The following is a 23303-nucleotide window of genomic DNA, read 5'->3' as shown; positions in this document are numbered from 1 at the left end:
GCAAAATAATCCATTTGATACAGGTAACTCTGATTTGAGCCTCATCATCTAGCAGGGATATCTGATAATCTGATAAATGCGTGGCCATATTCAGTGCCTCAATAGCTGATTGTTCCCCGTGGAGCACTGAATGTTCCTGCCAGCCTGTTGATTAGCATACCTGTCCACCATTACTTTGCTGGGAATTAGTTGACCTTTGTTTTGATATTGGGATGTTTGTTTTGGGAAGTTTTTTATTGAACTATAAGATCTGTGAGGTTGAAGGGTAGCCATTGTAGCAGTCACAGTGCCGTGTGGATTAAGAGTTTTTCAAACTTTGACAAAACCAACATTCCTGTGGGGGATGTTTACGTATGTGGATATAAACCAGATCTTCATTTTCTTTCCACAAAGGAAAAAGAGACAGAAACTGCCTAATTTACGTTCACCTTCTACCCTCTCAAGAGCTTTTGGGAGTGAAAAAAATAAGCAACAGACACTTGCAATAAAAATTGGGATAGACTCTAACGAACAAAGAACTCACTCTTGGAAAAGTGGGACACTTACTATCTTATCTGGACCATAACTCGAAAGTTGACACTTTAACACCCCTTTTCACCAGCAAACCGACCAGATGGCTACATACGAACTGAGAAGACTTCATAAGACTCACTTTTAGTCGAATATTAAAACTATATTAAATGTGTTTGATAACCGTGTACAATTTCTTTCAGGTTTCCAGCTTGATCACAAGACGCATATAGAGACAATTTGTACGATTCTGGCTTAAATATTGACAAAGAACTGATCTTGGTGGAAAATGCCCAACCTACCTGATGGAACCACATTGCCCCCTAGTGGTCTGCAGTGTTGATTAGTTGAACATTTAAATCCCAGAGGACTCAGTAAAATGGACAAGATATATGCAACTAGTAACTTCTAACGATGTCCCTTCGGTATCTATTTGGTATTTGTTTGGTGTCCCCATTGTTAACACAGAAAATTAACATTGTGTGGTTCACTATTCATATGTCACGATTTCATAGATATTCATCTGAATTTTGAAAGTCATAATTGTCTTTATCATGTGTGTTATTTTGATGTCTTTATATTGCAAGTCTATGTTATATCTTTAATCTGCATATCTTAACAAGATGTGGTGTTTTCAGAATCACAGAGACAAATGTTCTATGAGACGGAGTAGAATTTCTTTGTCTCATCCAGAAATCCCCACATAAAGGCTGATCGCCTTACACAGACATGCACACATATCATTGGCTGAAAAAGTAGTGTAAGCCCCGCCTCCGAGAGTCAAAACCCGGAACCCGCGAAAAACACTCTCTCTAGCTCTCTCGTTTGCTGGCTCGCTTCAGGCGTCTTGTCTCTTGTTTCTTGCGCTCTCGTTGTTTTCCAGAAGCACGCTCTTGTTTTCAGAGGGAGAACAATGGAGAATTGATCAGATGAGTTGCTCAGAGAGATTTGAAGAGCACGGAAAGATGAGAGTATGAGCCGTGCAGAAGCAGGACCCAAGGAAAGACGAGAGGATGAAGCCCTCCATGACCAAAGAAGGACCCAAGGAAAACGAGGAAGACCCGAACAAAGAAACAGATTGAAATACTCTGAAAATGCACGTTTACGTGTTTTTGTTTGTCCCTCGCCATCCATGTCCTTCTACGTCGCACGTCCTAACCTCCGCTGTTTCACGCCATCATCACCTTTTTCTACCAAGAAGCCAACTCCAAGCAACCTTTTTTTTAATCTTCTGTGAACTTAAGTTCACTTCATCAGAGAAGCAACGGACCCACTGACACTCAGAAGATTCGATCATCTAACAGCAAAGCCCTCGACACCATCGTTCCCGTTTCCCGGTGGAAAGAAGCAACTGAGAAGCTAAAAAGTCAGCCACCACAGCCAGGAAGGCCCAGAGAACGGAAGAGAAGTCCCCTCGGACCCCGCGTGGCCGCTGCCGTGTTCCAACTAAGCAAAACTTCAGCACAGTAAGACCGACCCGTTTTCACCTTAAAGTGGGTTTGATGGATGTCTCGAGGCTTTCACAGAATGATAAATTAATCCGAAATGTCAGTATTTAGCGTCAAATAGTCAGCCAACCTAAACTATCCTAAATCCTTATATTTGATATATATAATTGCCCCGGTAACGCTACACCATGGAGCAACATGAGTTGTGTCTAAATCTTGTAAGACAACAAGTCAACAAGCTCATAATGCTGCTGACATTAGATTATAGTGTCAATCAAATCCACATCCTCTACTGATGCTCATGATCAATTCATGGCTAGAAGGCATTAAGAATTAATTCTGCAGTTATATGAGATGCAGAGAATGTGGGTCCTTCTTTCATAAGCCACAAGCTGCAGACTGTCGTATTACAATCGTGGGCCGGAGACTTTGTCCTAATATATTAGTAGAAAAAGAATAAAAGGCTCACCCTCTATGTAACCCCAATCCCTTGATGTCCTCAGTCTACTGGAGTTATGTTTTGGCTCTGTCCCAGTTTCTTTCCCAAGTGGTGGGGAACTGAGCCATGATGGATTGCTCATTATTGGATATCAAAATGTCTGTTGTACTCTGATGGTCATCTTTTATTCTCTACCAAAAACAGGAGTGAGACCATGTGATGCTACAAGCACTGATTTGACTGCTAAAATAGTGGCCAGTTTTCCTTTTGATAGCAAATATTGGCTCTGATTTTTTGTGAAAACTAGTCTCAAGGTAGACTTTTGTACTGAATGGATCTCAAGACTCAGTGTAATTCATCCTTTAAGGCTGAGTATGATAAGAAGGATAGATGAAGACTGATGGAAAGAAGTACTTATTGAATGCAGGATGTGGAAGAAGAGTGTGAAGGATGGAAGATTAGATGCGGAGGATATGAAGGATGAGGATAAAAAGACTCAGCCCTGAATGCTTAACTTGTCTTTTAGTTACAACCCTTCAAGCTGCTGCTGCTCTTTATTAGCTGTACAGCAGCCCTGCGTCTCCAATTCCTCTTGCATTTTTCATAAGGTCAGATCTGACATGCAGTGAATAAGTATACAGGTAGTAGCTGTATCTTGAAGGTTGAAACACATAATGTTAACTCTTTAGTCTATATTGTCCATCCCATTCCTTACGTTGACCTCTTTTTTTGTGCATGAATTGTCACAACCTAAAATGTTTCTTTTAAAGCTGTGGTCAAAATGTATTCCATGTGTAGCAAAGGCTCCAGCAGACTTAAGTTTCGCTTTTTTTAAAGGGCTTGCGACCATACCCATCTCATTTGACTTAACTCAAGGATGGCCGTGGTGTAATAACTTAAGAATAAATTTGATTCATTAATATATTCTTATCACAACACACATCACGTTACCTCTTTTAGGCTATTACAAACAGTTTTTTAGTTTTTTTTGTTTGATTCAATTTCAACGTTCTATATACATATTTAGACCAAATTTCAGCAGAATCAGGTATCCAGATTTAACAGATTTTCAAAGCAGTAATGTCCAGCTTGTATTGTTGATTCTGTACTGGACATAGAGTGGTAACTGTACTTTCTTATTTTACTGTGATATGAATTTAGTATTGCCACAAGTACCCTGGAAGTCTCTTGTCAGCGCACAGCTAATTCCATATTTAAACCATTTTTAGATGAAACATTAAATCCCTGTAGCAATATTTCCACAAATCAGGATTGTCTCTCTTCAAAGCCACAATTGAGTGATATATCAAAAATCAATAACCAAACTTTTGTTACCCATTGATGCCGTTACTGCCTTAAACTAATTGAAAAGATGGAAAAACAAGGTCATACCACTCATAGTGGGTTTTAAGTATAGTAACTCAGTAAGTGAATAGTATAGTAAATGTACAAATGGGCTCATGACAATGATTGTAAAGTGGATTTGAAAAAAGTGAAAAACCCTTCCTTTATTGAATGGCTTATGAGACTGATTGATTTGTACTTTAAAGATAACACGCAAAGTGAAGTCATGGATTGACTCGAGTAACACTCCACCCTTTTGCTCAGTTTGTACCTGCCACAGGACATGGTGTGCATCGTGTAACTACACTGACATGTTCCACTTCTTGTTCAGAATTACTTGGACATTCATCCAACTTTAATATATGCTGACCTTTATTTCTACATTTGCTCTGGTGTCTCCTTTCTGGGTTACAAGAAAGGAGACACCTTTGACAACCATCTGCTTTTGGTGTCAAAGCTGAATACGTTTTAAGCTTATTCGAATTAACCTGAGAATTGATTGATATCTGAATGTATGTTCTCTCTTGACTCTCTGCAATGGTATCAATTAACATTTTGATTGACAAGTCCATTGTCTGATAGATTCTGTTTTCTCCTTGAGCTCCCAATGATCCTCTAATGGGCTAGGTGTCTTTGACCGTTGTCAAGGAGCCCAGTCTTTGAATAGCTTAAACAAAAGCACACCTGCTCTTGTGTGTGTGCCTGAGTGGTTACCTATACTGGCATTTTGACACTGTACCTTCACAGTGAATCAACTGCCTGGCCTGAGGAATTTATGGACAGGTATGAGTGAAGTGGGCATATGAGGTGTAGCCGGAGGAAAATAAGGTACAAATAACAAAAAGAGGCTCAGGAAAAAATGCCTCCAAAGAAGAAAAACGATGCTGTAATTGAGATTGAAGATGGTGAGAACAATTCTTTATGCTGTTATGCTAAAAACTGGTTAATACTCTGATATAAATTGATAATAACTAACAAAAGTTACTTTCTATTTAATTTAATGTCTGTTGAAGATTTACATTGAAATGAATGGGGCTGTCTTTATTCATATGTTTTAGTTGGGATGGATGTGGATGCTGAGTTTGACAGTGGCAGTGAAGGTGAGTTTTCTAAAATAGTTTATCTAAGTGAACAGGGAATGTCTATATTAGGCCAATCAGCTATACTTTGTTAAATCTATGATTGACAATATTGTAAAAGAACTGCTTATTTTCCCATACCTCTTAATTAATATTTTCTCTAAACAAATGTAATTTTTTTGTCATGGCTGTTTTTTTCTCGATGATACTGGATATTTTTGCAACTTTTAAACAGTTTTCAGTCATTGTGAACAAGGAATACAAATTGCACCATCTGATGCCTGCAGATTTCATCTTTTTTATCTTTCAAAAACTGTGTGTCTCAGATGAGGCTAGAAGAAGAAGCAAAAACAGAAGAGCTAAACTACAACGCAAAGCCAGACAGACCAGTGAGGATGAGGAGGATGAGGATGAGGCACCAAGGAAAAGAGGACGAAAAAAGAAGACCAAGCCCAGAGACAGCGATGAAGAGGATGAGGGGGAAAAACGAAGCGTGACACGCAAAGGGTCCAAAGCCTTCCGGAAGAAAAATGCAAAGAATGAGAGTGATGATGAGAGTGAGGAAGACAGAGACAAAATAAATAAAAGAGGTAGAGCAGTGTCTAAAAAGGAGAAAGAGGAACAGAATAAGGACAGGAAGGGAAATGTTAAAGGGAAAGAAAAGGACGGTAAGGACAAGAAGAAAAAGAAAAATGGAAAGCTGAGCAGGTGCAGTATTCTCTGAGACCTGTTTCTCACCTACCTGCACACTCCATGCACCCAAAAGGGCTTTTCCATGCAGACTTCCAGGGTGATAACAGAAATAACACTGATCAAATCATATCAGATCATTTGAATATATGGCATGAATTTACAGTGCAGGATTGCTGTTACTGCATACCAGTGAAAGGTCTACACTGGATTCTGCAAAACATCTGAGAATTAGGTCTTTCATGAAGTGTAGAATTAACAGTGTAATGGACCAAGTGTTTTGTTTTGTGAGAATGACAATCCTTGAAGTTAATGTTTCACAAAAAACATTATGAGCAAGTCCAAGTGACGCAGGTAGTAATGCATGTCATGACCTCATTGTTACCCCTTTTATTCATTGCTGCCTACAGGGACAACAGGACAAATCATCCTATGACACCACGTCCACCTACTAATTCATTAGAGGCTACATTTAAAAAAAAAATAATTAAAAAAAAAATTAAACAACCAGGTTAATTTTTGTTTGCTTGTTTGAATTGCATTTTAGGACTTGTCCAGTCTTTTGTTGACCTTGTCCTGGCTTTTATAAAGCATGTGTACAAATAACATATAATTCATACCTTTTCAATTAAATGCAGGGTTTACATTACTTAAATGTACTTTATTTATATTTTACACAGGGTTTCAATAGTTTTATCGTATTGTTTTTAGAACTTCTGCTTTCATTTAATCCTAAAAAGAACATTTATTAAAGCGTTTAGTTTTCTGATGTGCTGCGGCCTGATGTGTTTGATTTGGCTCCTTCTGTCGAGCCTTTTCCAAACCATGGCAAGTGACATCTATTTCCTTTCAGCAGCTCTTCCTCTTCTTCCTCTGAGTCTGATGAAGATTCGTTGTCAGAGGGAGAGATTGCAGCCCTGAAGGAACAGGTAGAGGAAAAGAAGAAACTAATGGCTACATTAAGGAACAAACCCTGGCGCATGAAGAGGAGACTCTTAATGCTCAAGTAAAAACAAAAAACGACCAGTGGCCAAATGTTACACCCTCTGCTTGTTTGCTTATTGTTTCTGTCATTTCTGGTTGCTACTGAATTTTATTCTTCATGCATCTCTTTTTTTTTTTTAAATATTTTGCCGCTTATTTTCCCTTAATGCATACCATCACTCATGTCATGTACATGTGATGTTGCTAATTCATCATTAAAACTTGTTCATTGCCACTGTAACTGTCTCTTACTTCTCTTTATCTGTGTGATGAAAATGAAAACTACTTTGGACAAACACAAAGTAGATCAATCGATCTGATGGTTTACAGATGTGTTCTTGCATGTTTTATGCTTTACCATGAAGATTAAGGTAGACGTTCTCTCAAATTCTTTAAAATCTCTAAACTGAGATGTGTACAAATGGTGGATCCAAGCGTTTATTTGTTTCTCTAAAATGAACGCGTTATTCAGTTACGACAGTTCCATTGTGATATTTACATCGATGTAAATAGTGACACCTCTACATAAATTGGAGGAAAGCAAGTTGCATACAAGGCTGACTAAAGTTAGGCTTGTTCAATATTCTCCTTTTAACATGAAACCACTGCAAACAGCTCGGCAGCATTTGTAGTTACAAAGCCGTGAGTTTGTGTTAGTTACTGGTTAGTGTGACTGTGAGTGTGTTTATTTGCCAGAGAGAAAGAGAGAGGAAAGTGTGCATGTTTCTCCATGTACAGATCAGTGTAAACAAGTTTGTGAGATGGAAACATGATAAGTGAGCTGCTTTAACTTTTTCATGAGCTTGACATTGTTTAATGCATGTTGTTGTGGCTGACTGGCTCCCTTCTTGCCAAGTTCCAGATGATGCTCCTAACATATGCAAAGCATCATCAATCACCGAGCTGTTGTTTGTAACACCGTACTTTAGCCAATTGATCCTGTAGTTAGGTTGGACATGGTTTTCAGCTGGATGATTGACTGGATTGTGCTTCTCTGGTGGATGTGTTTGTTTTGTTTACTTATTCATTTATTTTTGTGAATGGCCAAACAGGGAAGCCCAGGAGTTTGTTGAAAAGTTTGAAGGGGCCCTCGGAAAAGGAAAAGGCAGGAAGCTGTATGCATTCAAAGTCATGATGACTAAGGTAATTTGTTTATCTAATAAACTTATTTCATGCAGGCTTTTTTTAGTGGTATAAATTATGAGTATGAAACAAGAATTTATTAAACTTTTCCCTTCCAGAAACTTATCAAGTTTAAGCGTGACTTTGAGAACTTCAAAACAGCCTGTATACCGTGGGAGAGGAAGATAAAAGAAGTAGAAAGTTGGTATCACAATGATATTATCTGTAAAAGTTATCACTGAACTACAACTTTAATGTTTCAGAAGATGCCGTCTTCTTAAGTTCTTTCTTTGTTTAATCCTAGGCCATTTTGGATCCTCTGTGGCATCCTACTTTATTTTTCTGAGATGGATGTATGGTCTGAATATGGTCCTGTTTGGATTCATGTTTGGCCTGGTGGTGCTGCCTGAGGTATGTCTTTTCTCAGAATCCATGCTAGCAGGTGGTACATGATGCAACAGGGTTGTGAACAGTTTCAGCACTCTTTTTTCCCACCTCCCTCCCTGCATTTAGGTTCTTATGGGTCTTCCTTACAGCTCTATTCCCAGGAAAACTGTCCCAAGAGATGAACAGGACACAGCCATGGACTACTCGGTGCTATTAGACTTTGGTGTGAGGACCTTAGCTTCAATAGTACACAAAATACATGTAAAACCTCCAGCCTTTTCTGTGATATGACATCCACCCTGATAACCAAGTCAGAAGAGGAGAAACTTGATGCTTTCCATGTTAATATAGTAACATGAAAAACTAAGATGAACATGACAGAAACTTTTTTTTACTTTCTTTTTCTATTATTATAGGGTTACTGCAAGTATTCCATTCTGTTCTATGGATTCTACAACAGCGATCGAGCAATCGGGGTGCTGCAGTTCAAACTCCCTCTGTCATACTTGCTCACAGGTGTTGGAATATTTGGATACAGCCTGATGGTTGTCATCAGAACGTATGTGAGACACCCAAATACAGGCAGTCAGATGTACGTGGTGCAGATGGAGAAGTTTGATGGCTGTTTGTCTTTTCAGGATGGCTCGCAACTCAAACGAAGGAGGAGACGGGGGGGAAGAGGGGGAGTTCACCTTTAGTTGGAAGATGTTCACAAGTTGGGACTATCTGATAGGGAACCCTGAGACAGCAGACAATAAGTACGCCTCCATTACTACCAGCTTCAAGGTTAGCAGGTGTGTGTGTTTTAGTGACTGACTTTTGAGGCGTGTCAAAATATAAAAATTTGCATGATAACTATTGTTTAGTCATTACAATGGGGATATCCCTTTTTTTTTTTTTTAAATAAAAGCTTGGATATAATGTTCCCACAGTCTAAAAATAGTAATCTGTTAGAATTACACAGGTCACAAAAGTAATTGTAGGAAATCATGAATTATTTGTCACTTGCTGGTATAGCAAGAAATAAAGACTCATTCTGCAACAAGAAAGTCCATTTTAAGTGACTGACATTTTGAATGGTGGCTTCCATTAATCCCACATTCATTACAGGTTTTGCAGTGGGATGGACAAACTGAAACATACTGGTTAAAATATTGTTTGAAATTTCATTTGACCATTTTAATCTATACTCTAGGAATCTATCGTTGACGAGCAGGAAAGCCAGAAAGACGAGAATATCCACCTCCGACGTTTCCTCAGGGTTCTTGCAAACGTCATGATCCTGTGCTGCCTTGGTGGTAGCGGGTATCTCATCTACTTTGTGGTAAAACGGTCTCAGGACTTTGCTCAGATGGCTTCAAAAGATCTCTCGTGGTTTGAAAAGAACGAGGCAGGTTTACATTGAACATTTGGATGGTTTCTTTGAGCATTTCTTTATCAAATGAGTTTTCAGGCAATTATCTTAAAATGACCAGAAGGGACAATCAAAAAGGTGTGGAAGAGAGATGAGTAAATAACTTCTCTGTCCCATTGCTTCAGGTTGAGTTTGTGATGTCTCTGCTGGGACTTGTGTGTCCTCCTCTGTTTGAAGCCATCGCTGAGTTGGAAGATTATCATCCTCGTATTGCTCTAAAGTGGCAACTGGGACGAATCTTTGCCCTCTTCCTGGGAAATCTTTACACCTTCCTCTTTGCCCTGTTTGACGAGGTCAATGCCAAGGTATGCCAAATATGCTACATCTAAATTGATACAATATTTTATCTTTCTAATTAATTTTAACCAATCAATAAGATTTGCCATAAGTTGACCAGTCAAGGTTTTGAAATGTCTTAAAGACGTCTTCTAGAAATCGTAGAAACTTGAGTTCAATTTCAAGCATTGTAGCAAAGGGTCTTATTGTCTGTAGAACATGATATAAAATTGTGTGTGTGAAACAGTGAAGCAGCAGGCACTGTACACATTTTGGTCTATTTTTTCTTGTCTATGTAGACACATGGCAAAATGTAGTTAAACTGCTGTATCAGCAGAAGCAATTTGATGTGTTTGTTCAGAAAAATCAAACAAAATAATGTGATGTACGATACACAAAGAAAGACAACAACAGAAGACATAGCTAACACTTTCCAGCCCCTTTATATCAGCATGTTTCATCTTGTTTGTCTTAAAACACACCTGAAAAGTAAAAATGACACTTTTATGTGGCCGACATTATCTTGCTGCCATGCAGATTTAGCTTGTTCTGATGTGTCCCAAATTTGAGCTCTCAGAGTTATGGCTGACTGTATGGCACTACTGCTCTTTTAATTGAACTTATAACTCTAAATAGTGCTTCCCGTCTTCTTAAGTACTTTCCATTATAGCAAGTACTTTACATCCCAGCTGCAACATGTATTTATAGAATGTGAAATGTTCTACATATTGTAAATTAAGTTTATGTTGCTTTTTATTGAGTATTCTTTCTACTATCTAGTTGGAGAGCGAGAAGTTGATCAAGAATGCCACAGAATGGACTTACAAACAATATTATGCCAACTACAGCTCATTCTTCAACACGACAGATGTGCCTCCTCTAAATCTGGACCCAGCTGATGTAATCAGAGGACCCTGCTGGGAGACTGAAGTTGGAATAGTCAGTAGTGGCATTATACACAATAGTTCAACGGTGATCTGCATGTACAAAGAATTACACCTTACACTTCTTGATGAAACCAAACAATAGTCATATATTTGATCAGATATTTCAGTTCAATTTGCCCCTGCTTGCTTTTGTTTCCTATTCTTCTGCAGGAATTTGTGAAGCTAACTGTGTCAGATGTGCAGGTGACCTATTTGACTATTCTGATCGGTGATTTTGCACGAGCTGTCATTGTCCGCTTCCTTAATTACTGCTGGTGCTGGGACCTGGAGGCTGGGTTTGTGAGTACTTGCTCTTGTCCGTGTGTTAATTTTTGTTATTATTTTTTTTGTCAAGTTATTATTTCATTTTACATAATGAACAAAACACAACTGTCCTGTACTCTTGTTGTATGAAATCAAGCCTAATGTTTGAGCCACTTGTGCCTTCATACATGTTGCTCAATGTGATCTTCAAGTGGGTTTATCAGTGTGATGAGTGTCTATATCATTGTGTGGTCCCTGCATTATTGAACTCTGTGTACATACAACACAGTTCCTAAAGGATCCAAGTCAACCTGATACCATACAGTAACATCTGACGAGACAGATGATCCCAAACATTGAGGGAAACAGGAGACAGCAATGAGAACTTAATTACAGAGAGAGACACACAAAGAGAACAGCAAATGTAAAGCTTATTTACCTGGTGTTTATCAAATCAGGTGGACATTCTAATCATATTTTTGTATTCTTCCCAGCCTTCATATGGAGAGTTTGACATCAGTGGAAATGTGCTTGGGCTTGTCTTCAATCAAGGAATGATATGGTGAATAACTATAAAGATATATAGTTGTTTTTGTTGTGTTTTTACATTCAGATAAGACGATTGATTGACCGATTAGTTGAAGTACAGCTCCTGTTTCATGTCTATCTCCAGTTGACCTATAATGAATTCATTAGTGAGTGTGGAGTTCCTGCTTCTTCAAACCAGATTGGCACGGCTGCTGTTACTGTAGTCAAACTGTTAAAAATCTTCAACAAAGTGAAATAAATAGTTAGCTTGAACATTTTGTAGATTTATAATCTATTTTCTTTGATGAGTCCTTTTGAAATAATGTTGCTTCACCCGCTTTCCCCTATAGGATGGGAGCATTTTATGCTCCAGGTTTAGTGGGTTTGAACGTATTACGTCTCCTGACCTCCATGTACTACCAGTGCTGGGCAGTGATGTCGTGTAATGTTCCTCATGAGCGCGTTTTCAAGGCCTCACGCTCCAACAACTTCTACATGGGACTGCTGCTACTTGTGCTATTCCTCAGCCTGCTTCCTGTTGTCTATACCATGATGACACTGCCTCCATCCTTCGACTGTGGGCCATTTAGGTGAGTACAACTGCGATTGTCCCGGATAAGCATGAAATAGTAAAAGTATTGCAAAGTTTAGATTGTCATGTCAAGTTTTACAGGTTACTGGGAACTTATTTTACTTTCCTTTGTTTTTTGTTAAATATACAGACCAAAATTGGAATTTGGAAGCCAAACAAATAGAAACTAATTTAAAAAAAAAAAAAAAAAAAAAAAAAAGGCAATTTCATGGTTAACGTTCCTGTCTCCCAACTTTTTCCCCAACTCGCTGTTTGAGGTATCAGCATTCAATAACTTGATTGCATTTGCTAAATATCATGATGTTGAAGACATAATTTATTGTGTGTTGCATAAAATTTTAAGCAAATGAACAAAGTTATTTTTTTACTACATTTTACAAAACTGTCATGGTCTTGGCTATAGGTGTAGCCAACATGCAGAACACACTCAGGAGACAAAAAGTGAATGAGGAATAATGTTTATTTAACCAAGCTTTCAGGAAGTCAGGAAACGGTAGCTCGGGAACAAGATGGTCTCTGTGTAGGAGAGGAGTGTTACTGAAGGGTTGAAGACAAATTGGTGCAGCATGAAGTAGCTTACAGGTTAATGGGAAATGATCCACCAGGCAGAGGTGAGCAAGGTCCGGATGGAGTCCTGGTGGCTGGGAGGGTGAGCAGGGTTCGGTCAAGAGAAGCAGTCCGGGTTGGTACCAGCGTGGGATTCTCAAGAAGCGAGGCAGCTTAAGACAGATCCTGGCAGAATCTGTGGCTTGATCTCTCTGGCAAGGAGTATCTCGGAAATACCTGAAACAAGGCAAGAAGACTTGAAAAAGTGTCCAAAACACACAAGCGCTTGAGCCAGGGTGGTAACACACATACCATACAGGTTAACACTCTGACAGTGAGGTGCTGGCAGCCAACTCCCTTTAGCCTCCCCTGATGAGTGTGGATTGGGAACACCTGTCACCTATCAGTAGGTGCAAAGTGGAAGCACCTACACCAACCAGGAGCTCCAGACTCTGACAAAAACGTATCAGCTTTTCTAGAAATGATGTTTGTAGGACAAATTGTATGTACACCTTGTAATTGAAGATGAAGACTTATCAACATCTCGTACAGGATGAGCGTAAATGTCGTGCTTTAACCTTTGTGGATGGAGATGTTCCTGCTGTCCACTTCCATAGTCCAGATTTATGTCATATGCACAGATGTATTTAAGAGATTTTAGTCTCCAGTCAAGAACTTTATGTTACTTATTTGCTATGTGGGCCAACAGAAGCTAGATGCTGTGCTCATCAGCAGAAACTGCCTGACGGAAGTGGGCATTTAGTAAAGGGCATAAGGCTCTATGAGTGTAATAATGATAATAATAATTTGAATCAGTTTCACTGTGATTTGGTCGAAGGGTTTTATCTTAACATTAGTTACAACGTGTCTCCTCACAGTGGGCAGGAGAAGATGTATGATGTGGTTATGGAGACTATAGAACAAGATCTACCAGCTTTCATAGGGAACATTTTTACATATGCTACCAACCCTGGACTCATCATGCCTGCTGTTCTCCTTATGGTGTAAGTGTCATTTAAATATCTATTAAAATACTGCATTCGATCTGATAAATGAATATAGTTCTCTGATTATTGAGTTGTTTTAAATTCTGTGACGGAAGCGCACTGTTAAAATTTAAATGTGATATTGGCATTGTTTATCAAGGTATAATGATTAATTGTCCAACACTTGCACAGTGAAAAAAAAAATCTCATGGCCCTAACATTAGATAACCTGAAAAATTAAAGTGAAGGGAGAAGACGCTATGTCAGAGAGCCTTTGTGTTCTACATATTCCTATAAAATTGGAGGAATCAGGGTGGGGCTTTACACTTAAGTGTAAGCACTGTGACAAACTGGTGAAGGTTGAAGCTAGGGTTAGCCGAAAGGAGAAGTTGACACAAGTTAGGTGGGGTTGAATTTATTGTACAAACAACGTTTCGGCCAGTGTGGCCTTTCTCAAGTTTTTACAAACTTTTTGTAAAAACTTGAGAAAGGCCACACTGGCCGAAACGTTGTTTGTACAATAAATTCAGCATGATGGACAAGAGTGTGCGGTATCTTCCCCTTTGAAGTGAACTAGTACCCGCTACCTGCACCTCGAATCTTCTGGTGTGCGTTGGTTTCTTCCTCCTAAAACAAGTTAGGTGGGGAACACTGGTTGAGTGACCAGAGAGTTTGGGAGCCACTGGCTCTCGGACAAATTAACTTTCAATATCCCCAGTTTAATCAGCCAATGGCTATCTGGGTCAGCTCCTCCTCGGGAGCTCTGGAGTCGGGGCTCTCACTCAGTGAGTGGTGCAGTTCTGCCATAGTGAAAGAAAGTGAACGCATTACCATTCTGATTTTTGCTTTTGTGAATAGAGCAGAGGAGACAGAGCAGGTGGTGTTGTCTGCTGGCAGGTAGAGATGTGGGAAATGGAAGATTAGCAGTATTCAAAATGTACAATGCTGAGGAACACAAATGAGTTTTAAGGCATTAACAGCAGCTGGAATGGGACTTAAAGATGATTGTGTATTGCGTTGTGACCCCAGTATGACTCTGGTCAATGCTGTTGTTTCTGTACAATGATTTTTACTTTACAGTTAAAGACTTATACTGTACCACAGGTTGGCCATCTACTACCTGAACACAGTGTCAAAAGGATACCAACAAGGAAACATTGACCTTAAAAGGAAAATGCAAATGGTCAGTCATAGTATTGTCTTCTTTTTTTTTTCTTTTTCACAAAATGTAAATTTCTTCCCTCAATCAAATTTTTGTCTGGTTAATTGGTTGATACGTCAGGCTCGCGATGAGGAGAAAAACCGTAGGAACAACAAGGACAGCACTAATCAAGTAATGAAAGACTTGGAGGACCTGCTGCCAGACAAATCCCTCATACCGCCTCCGGCTGAGGAGGAGCCACCCTCTGGTACACTAACACACTTAAGTTCTGCAAACAATACATGTGTGATATTCCTTTGTATCGTTTTTTTCCCACTCAATTGTCTTCTCCATTTATTTACTTTCCTTCCGTCTTCTCAGATATTGCAATTGAGAAGAGCAGCAAGTCTACCAAAATGAAGGCAGGTACAGCAGGAAAAGATGTTCATTTGCAAAAAGAGGTGTCATTGGCTGCCCCAAATCCTAGAAGGCCGGTGACCCGTGGCCCTGGGCCAAGAGGGGGACCTCCTGGAAACCCAAGGGGGCCTCAGTCGAGGCCTGGCAGAGGTAGAGGCCGGGGTGCACCTCCACGAAGATAAGAAAATCAGGGCAATTTTAACATCAAACCGTGAACAATAGGAGTTTGTTAGCATAACTCTTGCAGTCACTGTCATATATGTCAGTCAGTGCATGAGTACCTGGAATAATTAAGGATTTTTTTTGATGGGTAAATGGTAATATATACAAAAAAGAAAATTGTTGACATATCTAAAAGTGTAGGTATAAGAACTGGATGAATGAACAAATCTTTACATATTTTATCACCCAACTGAAATGAATTAAAATAATTATTTTACCAATGCCAATTTATTCATGAATCACAAGAATTTTTTTTAAAAAGTCTGCAATTATTGCAGTGGGATCAACTGTTTATCTGTGTTTCTTGTAAAATAACAAGAGAGTACAAACAATTTCAAAGAAAACTTTATCAAGATTATTTATAACAGCCTGCTGATGTGACTTGATCATGTTTACAGCATTGAATTGTGTACAGATTACAGGTCATTGATATATCAACTCTTGTTGATTTATTTTGAAATCAAAATTAAAACTTTTGTAATGCATCCTATTTTTTTTGTATGAAACCAATTAAATATGTGTTTTCTGCCAAATTTGCTATGTAATGTAGTTCCTCCAAACAAACACGTTAGAGACACTCGTATAGAGAACATACTTTCTGCTAACTTTGACACTACATAAAGAAAATTTTTATGAAAGTTTGCATTGTCACAATAATATGATAATTCAGTCTTGACAGTATAACATGAAAGAGGGAATTCTTGAGCAAAAATTACAGGACTAAATGTTGATAAAGTAACACATCAAGGTGCTCCAAAATGCCCTGATGCCTGTGGCTGGTAGAGGTTTCAAGAAAGAAGAAAATAGACATCTATTATGAGTTATTTTAGGGGATTTTAATGGTTACTACCTTGACCTCTGTACTCTTGAAGAGCCTATACCCCTCTGAAATGGATAAAAGCACCATTGATTATGGTGGGGAAAAAGTGCTCCTATAACTTCTGATAACTTCATATTTGACTGAAAATAGTAAAGAAACACCTTTTTTTAATAAGCCATTTTTCAAAGAAAACAATCATGACAACATTATTTTTACAGTGCTATTGTTATCTTCACCTACCTAATATAATAATAATAATAATAATATATTTTATTTATAAAGAACTTTACATCAATTTAATGACCTCAGAGTGCTACATTTTAAAACTAGCAAAAATAAAAAGGGTAAAATAATATTAGGATAATTCAGGCAAACTAAAGGCTTTTCTAAAAAGGTGAGTTTTCAGGCCTTTTTTTAAAAGAATCCACAGTCTGTGGTGCCCTTAGATGGTCGGGGAGAGCATTCCACAGACTGGGTGCAGCTGAGCTGAAGGCCAGGTCGCCCATAGACCTGAGCCTTGTCCTTTGGAGCTGGAGGAGATTGGCCTTTCAAGAGCTGAGATGACGTGAGGAGGAATGGGGGGCGATGAGTTCTTTGATGTAGGGGGGCAGAGCCATGGAGGCACTGGTGGGACAGAAGGGAAATCTTGAATTCGATCCTGTACTGGACAGGAAGCCAATGGAGGGATTTGAGGATGGGTGTGATGTGGTGGTACTTCCGCCCCCTCCATCAGGATCCTGGGAGCACAGTTCTGAATATACTGCAGCTGCTGGAGGTTCTTGCTGGGGATCCTGATGAGGAGTGCGTTGCAGTAGTCCAGCCTGGAGGAGACAAAGGCGTGGACAAGTTTTTCGGAATCAGGGAGAGTGAGTATGGGGCGGAGTTTGGCAATGTTTCTGAGGTGGAAGAAGGAGGTTTTGCAAAGTTGTTTGATGTGAGCCTCAAAGGTCAGGTGAGGGTCCATCCTAACACCGAGATTAGTGACTGAGGGTGAAAGGTGGATGTCGTGGCCGGAGAAGGTGATGCTGGTGATAGTGGATGACCGGATCTGGTGCGGAGTGCCAACAAGAATGGCTTCTGTTTTTGAGCTGTTTAGTTGCAGGAAGTTTGCCGTCATCCACGCCATGATCTCCTCCAGGCAGGTGGAAACTGTGGATAGGGCTGCAGAGGGGGTTGGGTTTGATTTAATGTAGAGTTGGGTGTCATCAGCGTAGCAGTGGAAAGATATTCCATGCCGGCTGATGACACAACCAAGGGGGAGCATGTACAGTGTGAAGAGGGTGGGGCCAAGGACAGAGCCTTGAGGGACACCACAGGTAACGGAGTGCATGTCTGAATTTGCACCTCCCAGGGATACATATTCTGTTCTGTCAGTGAGATATGATGTAAACCAAGCCAGGGTAGTGTCAGAAAGTCCAATGGAGGAGTGGAGTCGAAAGCTGCGGTGAGGTCGAGAAGGATGAGAAGTGATGGAGAGCCAGCGTCAGCGGTCAGTAACCAGACTGGAACTTCTCATACAAGCTGTTGGTGGTTGTGAAGTTGAGCAGAAACTACCTTTTCCAACACCTTTGATAGGAAAGGTAGGTTGGAGATGGGGCGGTAGTTGACAAGTGTTTCTGGGTCCAGGCTGGGCTTTTTGAGTAGTGTCTTGATGACAGCAGTTTTCAGGGACGTGGGAACATGGCCGGACCGGAGGGACTAATTGATGGTTTTGGTGATCATGGGACTTATTGCAGAGGAGTGACTTTTAATAAGTACTGAGGGAAATGGGTCCAGGGCACAGGTGGAGGGCTTCATCTTCCTCAGAATGACTTCGATGTCATGCTGTGTGGTGTCAGTGAAACAGCAGAGAAGTTTAGTAGTCTCGGACTGAGGGTCTGAGGGAGCAGAGAGAGCGGGGGGGGCTGGAAGGAGGGGAGGGTGGGGAGGCGGGGGTGCTAGAGAGAACGGAGCGGATGTTCTCTACTTTAGACTTAAAAAAGGAGATGAAGCTGTTGCACCGCTTCTGCGTACTATCTGAGTGTAGGGGGGTTTGAAATTTGAGGAGGTGATTTAAAGTTGAGAAAAGTTGCTTGGAATTACCAGGGCTATTGTTGATTATATGGGAGTAGAACCGGGACCGAGTGTCACTGAGAGACTTGCTGTAGGCCTTCTGGTGTTCCCGGTAGGCCAGCTTGTGAGCAGCAAGTCCGGAGTCCTGGAAACGCCGTTCAAGGACACGCCCCGTTCTTTTTAACAAGCGTAGCTCACTGGTATACCAGGGGGCTGTACGTGTGAAGGTGACAGAATAGAATAGAATAGAAAAATACTTTATTCATACCCCAATGGGGGAAATTCAAATAATAGCCATAATAGTAGCCATCGTAGCCATCAGATCTACAAAATATGCCATGAGAAACACTTTGCCACAGTCCAGAGTCTCTACTGTATAGAAGTTATAAAAGACAGTAATAAGTACAAAATGTCCAGTTGCCATTTGTGTTGTTTTGCAATCTAATGTTCCTGCTCAGTTTTTATTGCGTGTGTATGATGGTGTTTTTCTCACCGTGAGAAGGAGCTGGTCAGCAAGTCTGTTTAGTCAACCCAGTCTCACAGAAAAACGTGTAATAGCTATGTTGGTCCAAAAGGGAAAACGTGGTATTGTCCCAATTTGGCCCCAAAAATTGTGACAATACCACATTTTATTTGGTCTATTCATTTACATTGCTTCACAACCAGGTCACGTGACTATCAAATTTCCCTCAGCTAAAAAAGGAAAATGGCCGACTGTCAACCTTTTTTCTGTGAAAAACATAACATTTTAAGAAAGCATCTGCATTTGTATGCATTTTGATGGCATTTCTAGTGAGAACCATGCATAATATTTTCAGAATCTTCGTTCAGAGAATGTAGACGATCTTTCATTTAATAATTTCGCCGAAGATTTTGGTATCTCCTTGAAAAAACGTAAGCATGTCACGTTTTCTACCGTTGTCAAGGTGGTTGCTATGGACGCTGCTATCTCAACGTCACCGACCAGCGCCGACATTCCCCGTAATTTCTGTTAAAAAAAAGAAGAAAGAAATATATATATATATATATATATATATATATATATTGTTTTTTTTTTGTTTTTTTTTCGTCATAGTACAGAGCCCCGCCCCTATCCGCCATGTTGGCAGAATGCTAGCGAGAAAATGCCATTCTCTCCGTTCGTTTACATTGTACGCGTATGTTTTTAAATCAGTAAGTTTAAACAGTGCGGAATTGCAAGAACATGCCTGGAAATCACTGCTGTGTGAAGAACTGTTCCAGTAGCTCACATAATACGTTTGAGAAACATTGGAACAACGAAATACATTTTTTTTCGGTTTCCTAAATGGATGCAGCATCAGGGAGAGCAGGCGTCTGACCTGACGAGGAGACGCCGGATTGCCTGGCTGGCTGGACCTTACTTTCGATTGCACCCCTCCGTCGATGAGAGTGTGTTCTCTACATTTTCACTCGGGTACGTTATCTAAAAATCTCTTTATGTTGTTGTCTCTTAAAGCTACGAAGTTACTTTATGTTGTTGCAAACCCTGAAGTGCACCTGACGTTGCTGCCTGCCTAGCTAGCTAACTAGCGAACTGTTGCCTCTTCGAAAATGCTCAATTTGCAAACTGTTGCCTCTTCGAAAATTAATGTTAACTACCCCCTAATATGGCTAATGTGTTAATGTGTACCCCTTCAGCCCTTTTGTCATACCATGAGCAGCGTTACCCTCTCAGGCTTTATCTTTATTTTGCATGTGTTCTGTGATGGGTTTGCCATTGATTGCATAGATTTTTTTCATAAACTATTTATTCTGTTGTAGGTAAGCCATCATGAGATGTTGGAGAACCACGCTGACTGGACAAATTCAGATTTTTACATTCAACTGTACCTGTGCACATGCTGCTCAAATGTGAAGGTGAAAACCTAATGCCTTTAGAAAAGATTGTCACTGTTTGCTGTGCCTTAACGAACATGTGCAAAAGTGTTGTTTGAGTTCATTCCTCATTGTTCATTACCTTTTAATTTGTTTGAAATAAATGTTTGAGTGCCTTGTTCATTACCTTTTAATTTGTTTGAAATAAATGCTTGAAACAACTTGATATGGCTTAACAATGTTTATTAACAGAACAGGAAAAAAGAATAAGGGCACAAGGTGCAGAATGCAATATACCTCTAGGAAAAGTTAACAGTGCAAAAGAACATGTGTGCATTCAGGAAAAAAAAGTATAAAAATTTCCAGCATGTAAACATTGACAACAAGCAATAATAAAATAATACTGTTACTAGTGCAAAAGAAGAAAGAAACACTATTCAGCACAAGAAGAGCAAAACCATGGCGTGTCAGCGGAGGGTCTGTCCACAAGCCCCACACAACTGAAGTGATACCACTGGACTGGGTAAGTGGAGGCTCAGAGTCTCCGTGAATGCAGGACCTGTAAAATAAATAAAGTGAAATAAACTAAACAGTAAAAAGCATTTATTTCAAGTTACAGTCTACACTTTAGACACATTGATAATGGCTGTAATCTAACCAGGACATGTACACCTTGCATTCAAAATGTTAATGGCTTAAATCTAACCAGGAATGTACGCCTTGCAATCACACATAAGTACCCTAGCCAACCCAGAACTGGTTTGTTCACTTTGCAGCCCCCAACACCCAACACAATAACCTGCTACAGTATGTGTCGTTGGGCTAAAATCAAATGACAACTAAATACCTAAACATAAGCCTTAGCATACATCAAAACATTGGAAACGTTTGTGTACACTGAACATCTCGTTAATCTAGTGTTTCCAAAACAAGTCGCAGTTAATTACGTTGTCATTTTGGTCAAGAAGTGTCTCAATGCAATGTAATTACAACACACTAAAATGCATGACAAGAACCTTACCTTTGCCAGTACAACGCTGTTATCATCACCAGAGCCACCTGGAGGCTTGTAGATGGCCAAGTCCTGCACCCAGCCACAGCAGAAAGTCTCGTACGATTCCAAAGATTTGTGACTTTTAAACTCCTGCATAGTGTAGTAACTTACACCAAAGACAAGATAATTGACTATGTCCATATATGTGCACGGAGGTAACTGGTCCAGGTCTCTGTGCCATTCTGCTGAAGGGAGCTCGTAAGGATCAATATTTTGGATGCTGGACAGTTTCTCCAAATACCGCTGCTTTGCGCTTGTAATAAGCTTGTCCCTGCAAGATCCCTTTTCTTTCGCCTTATCTCTCTCCATTGCTTTGCTTTCTTTCTTTCTTTTGTATTCGTCTCTGCCCTGCCGAAATGACAAATGCGGGAAGATATCCGTTAAGTTAATGGCGTTGCCCCTAAAAAAAAAAAAAAAAAAAAAAATGGCGTTGCCCCTGGCAACCAATAGATTCTTCTGCCAACATGGCCGACCGGCCGACCAGAGTCACGTGACTCCTCATTCTCAATAATATATCTGCGTGGTGCATGCGCCAGTGGCTGAGGCACGGCAACCCGACCAGGACAATACAAAGGAATTTAGGCTGACGTGAAGGAACAACGATTCTATTGTGTGTAGTTACATATGACACAACAGAACTTCTGTTGTGTATGCATTCTAATATGCTTTACTCTGTTCATTTTAATTTTTTTGGAATATGTATTCACAAAAAGCAAAAGATAATTTTTTGATCATAGATAATAATATAAGTATATCTATGCACCCTATTTGACTGTTATCAGTCTATTCAATAGACGTTATCAGCACACATCAGTCCTGCTGCGTTTTTTTTTTAAATCAGGTTGCCAGATCTCGTCTTTTATGTTTAGCTTGCCTGGTAGCTATTGTAGCAGTGTGGTTGTTGACCCAATAGAGGCGGACTGGTCACGTAATGCGTAAAAAATGCAGGTACTAGCGAACCTGGCAACCACTCCGAGCTGCTTAAAGAGCTACTTACCAAAAAAACATGACTCCTATTTATGTATGTATGTATGCCGACATAAACATACATATGTCTATTTGGTTATATGTGTATCTGATTTGATGGAAGAAGTTGGCCTGATTAATATAGGGATGAAAGAGTAGTAGTATTATACTAGTGAATATAGCGGTTAAATAACATACACACACACATATGTCTGTCTTTAGAGAAGATGTATGGCGGGGCAGGGTAGGATAATTGAGGTGCTGAGAGGGCTACCTGTTGAAGAATGATCGTCATTGTTATTATTTATCATTTTTGTGAAGTGAGTGCCCTGCCGTGGGGGTATGGGATGTTGACAAACCCATGTCCAGGGGCCCATTGTCACCCACCTATGAGTAAAATAAAGTCTACAGTAGCCCAAATCCAAAATTATGAACATGATTAGGAAAATCATCAATACCTTGAAGGTTCTTTCCGACCAATAATGAAAAAAAAAAATCCAGACTCGATTTCATCCAGGCTGGACAATCAAATGGTCTTAGAACCCACACCTGAAAGGGGCTAACACCAAACACAGGTGAAAATGACACTTTGTTGTAGGACAAAATGAAAGATATTTTTGAAAAGACCTTGACCTGGTGAGTAACATATGTCAGTGTGAAGATTATAAATCAGTCCTGCCTTGAAATATTGACCTCTGAACATTGACCTCAGTGCAATTTAGAAGGCTTGTTAATCATTAACAGAAGAGGCTACAGATATGGAATCAACTGTTATAGAGAGCTCTTGACTTCAGCTATGTGACTATACCCATATGGATATGACCACCAAGTGGGGGCGCTATCAAATATGGTAAAAAATCATTTTCACCAATTTCATAATTGCATTTCAATGCATATTTAAAATCTGATGACATAAATGTGTTTTCCACACCTTTAAATCTCTCCCTGTACTCTCAATTTAGTATTTACCACTCCAAATTATAAGAAATACGCCCATTTTTAAAATAAACTACAATTTTTTGTGTTGTGCTTTGTTTCTGATCCAAATTAGCGCCATATTTATAGTTCTTCCCAGTTTGCAAAGTACGGTTTTAAAAACATATATATATTGAATATGTCAAATATCTAGTGCAGCCGAATTAGTAATTATACTTCATCTATATGATTGAGGTTTGAAAAAAGTCAAGATGTTGGTATATGTTAGATATTCTAACTGTCATTGTCAAAATGTGGTTTTGGGTTAGCAGCTTCTTTCCGTTT

At 39.6% G+C, this 23303-nt stretch overlaps 1 protein-coding gene across 1 annotated transcript; it reads left to right on the top strand.

The window, feature by feature from the left end:
* Positions 1 to 4531: 4531 nt before the first annotated feature.
* tmc2b (transmembrane channel-like 2b) lies at positions 4532 to 15275 on the top strand. The gene is made up of 20 exons (XM_075469115.1): positions 4532 to 4646; positions 4800 to 4841; positions 5147 to 5519; positions 6367 to 6516; positions 7547 to 7637; positions 7736 to 7817; positions 7921 to 8027; positions 8130 to 8228; positions 8420 to 8562; positions 8642 to 8789; positions 9199 to 9393; positions 9543 to 9722; positions 10474 to 10632; positions 10791 to 10919; positions 11378 to 11445; positions 11762 to 12001; positions 13428 to 13553; positions 14640 to 14718; positions 14818 to 14982; positions 15075 to 15275. The coding sequence occupies exons 1-20, from the start codon at positions 4601 to 4603 to the stop codon at positions 15273 to 15275; spliced, it is 2823 nt and encodes a 940-aa protein (XP_075325230.1). The 5' UTR covers positions 4532 to 4600.
* Positions 15276 to 23303: the final 8028 nt, after the last annotated feature.

Source organism: Odontesthes bonariensis, chromosome 6 (genome assembly GCF_027942865.1).
Source record: "Odontesthes bonariensis isolate fOdoBon6 chromosome 6, fOdoBon6.hap1, whole genome shotgun sequence".
NCBI lineage: Eukaryota > Metazoa > Chordata > Actinopteri > Atheriniformes > Atherinopsidae > Odontesthes > Odontesthes bonariensis.
Note: the sequence above shows the minus strand (reverse complement) of the source record. Positions and strands in the feature narration are given on the sequence as shown.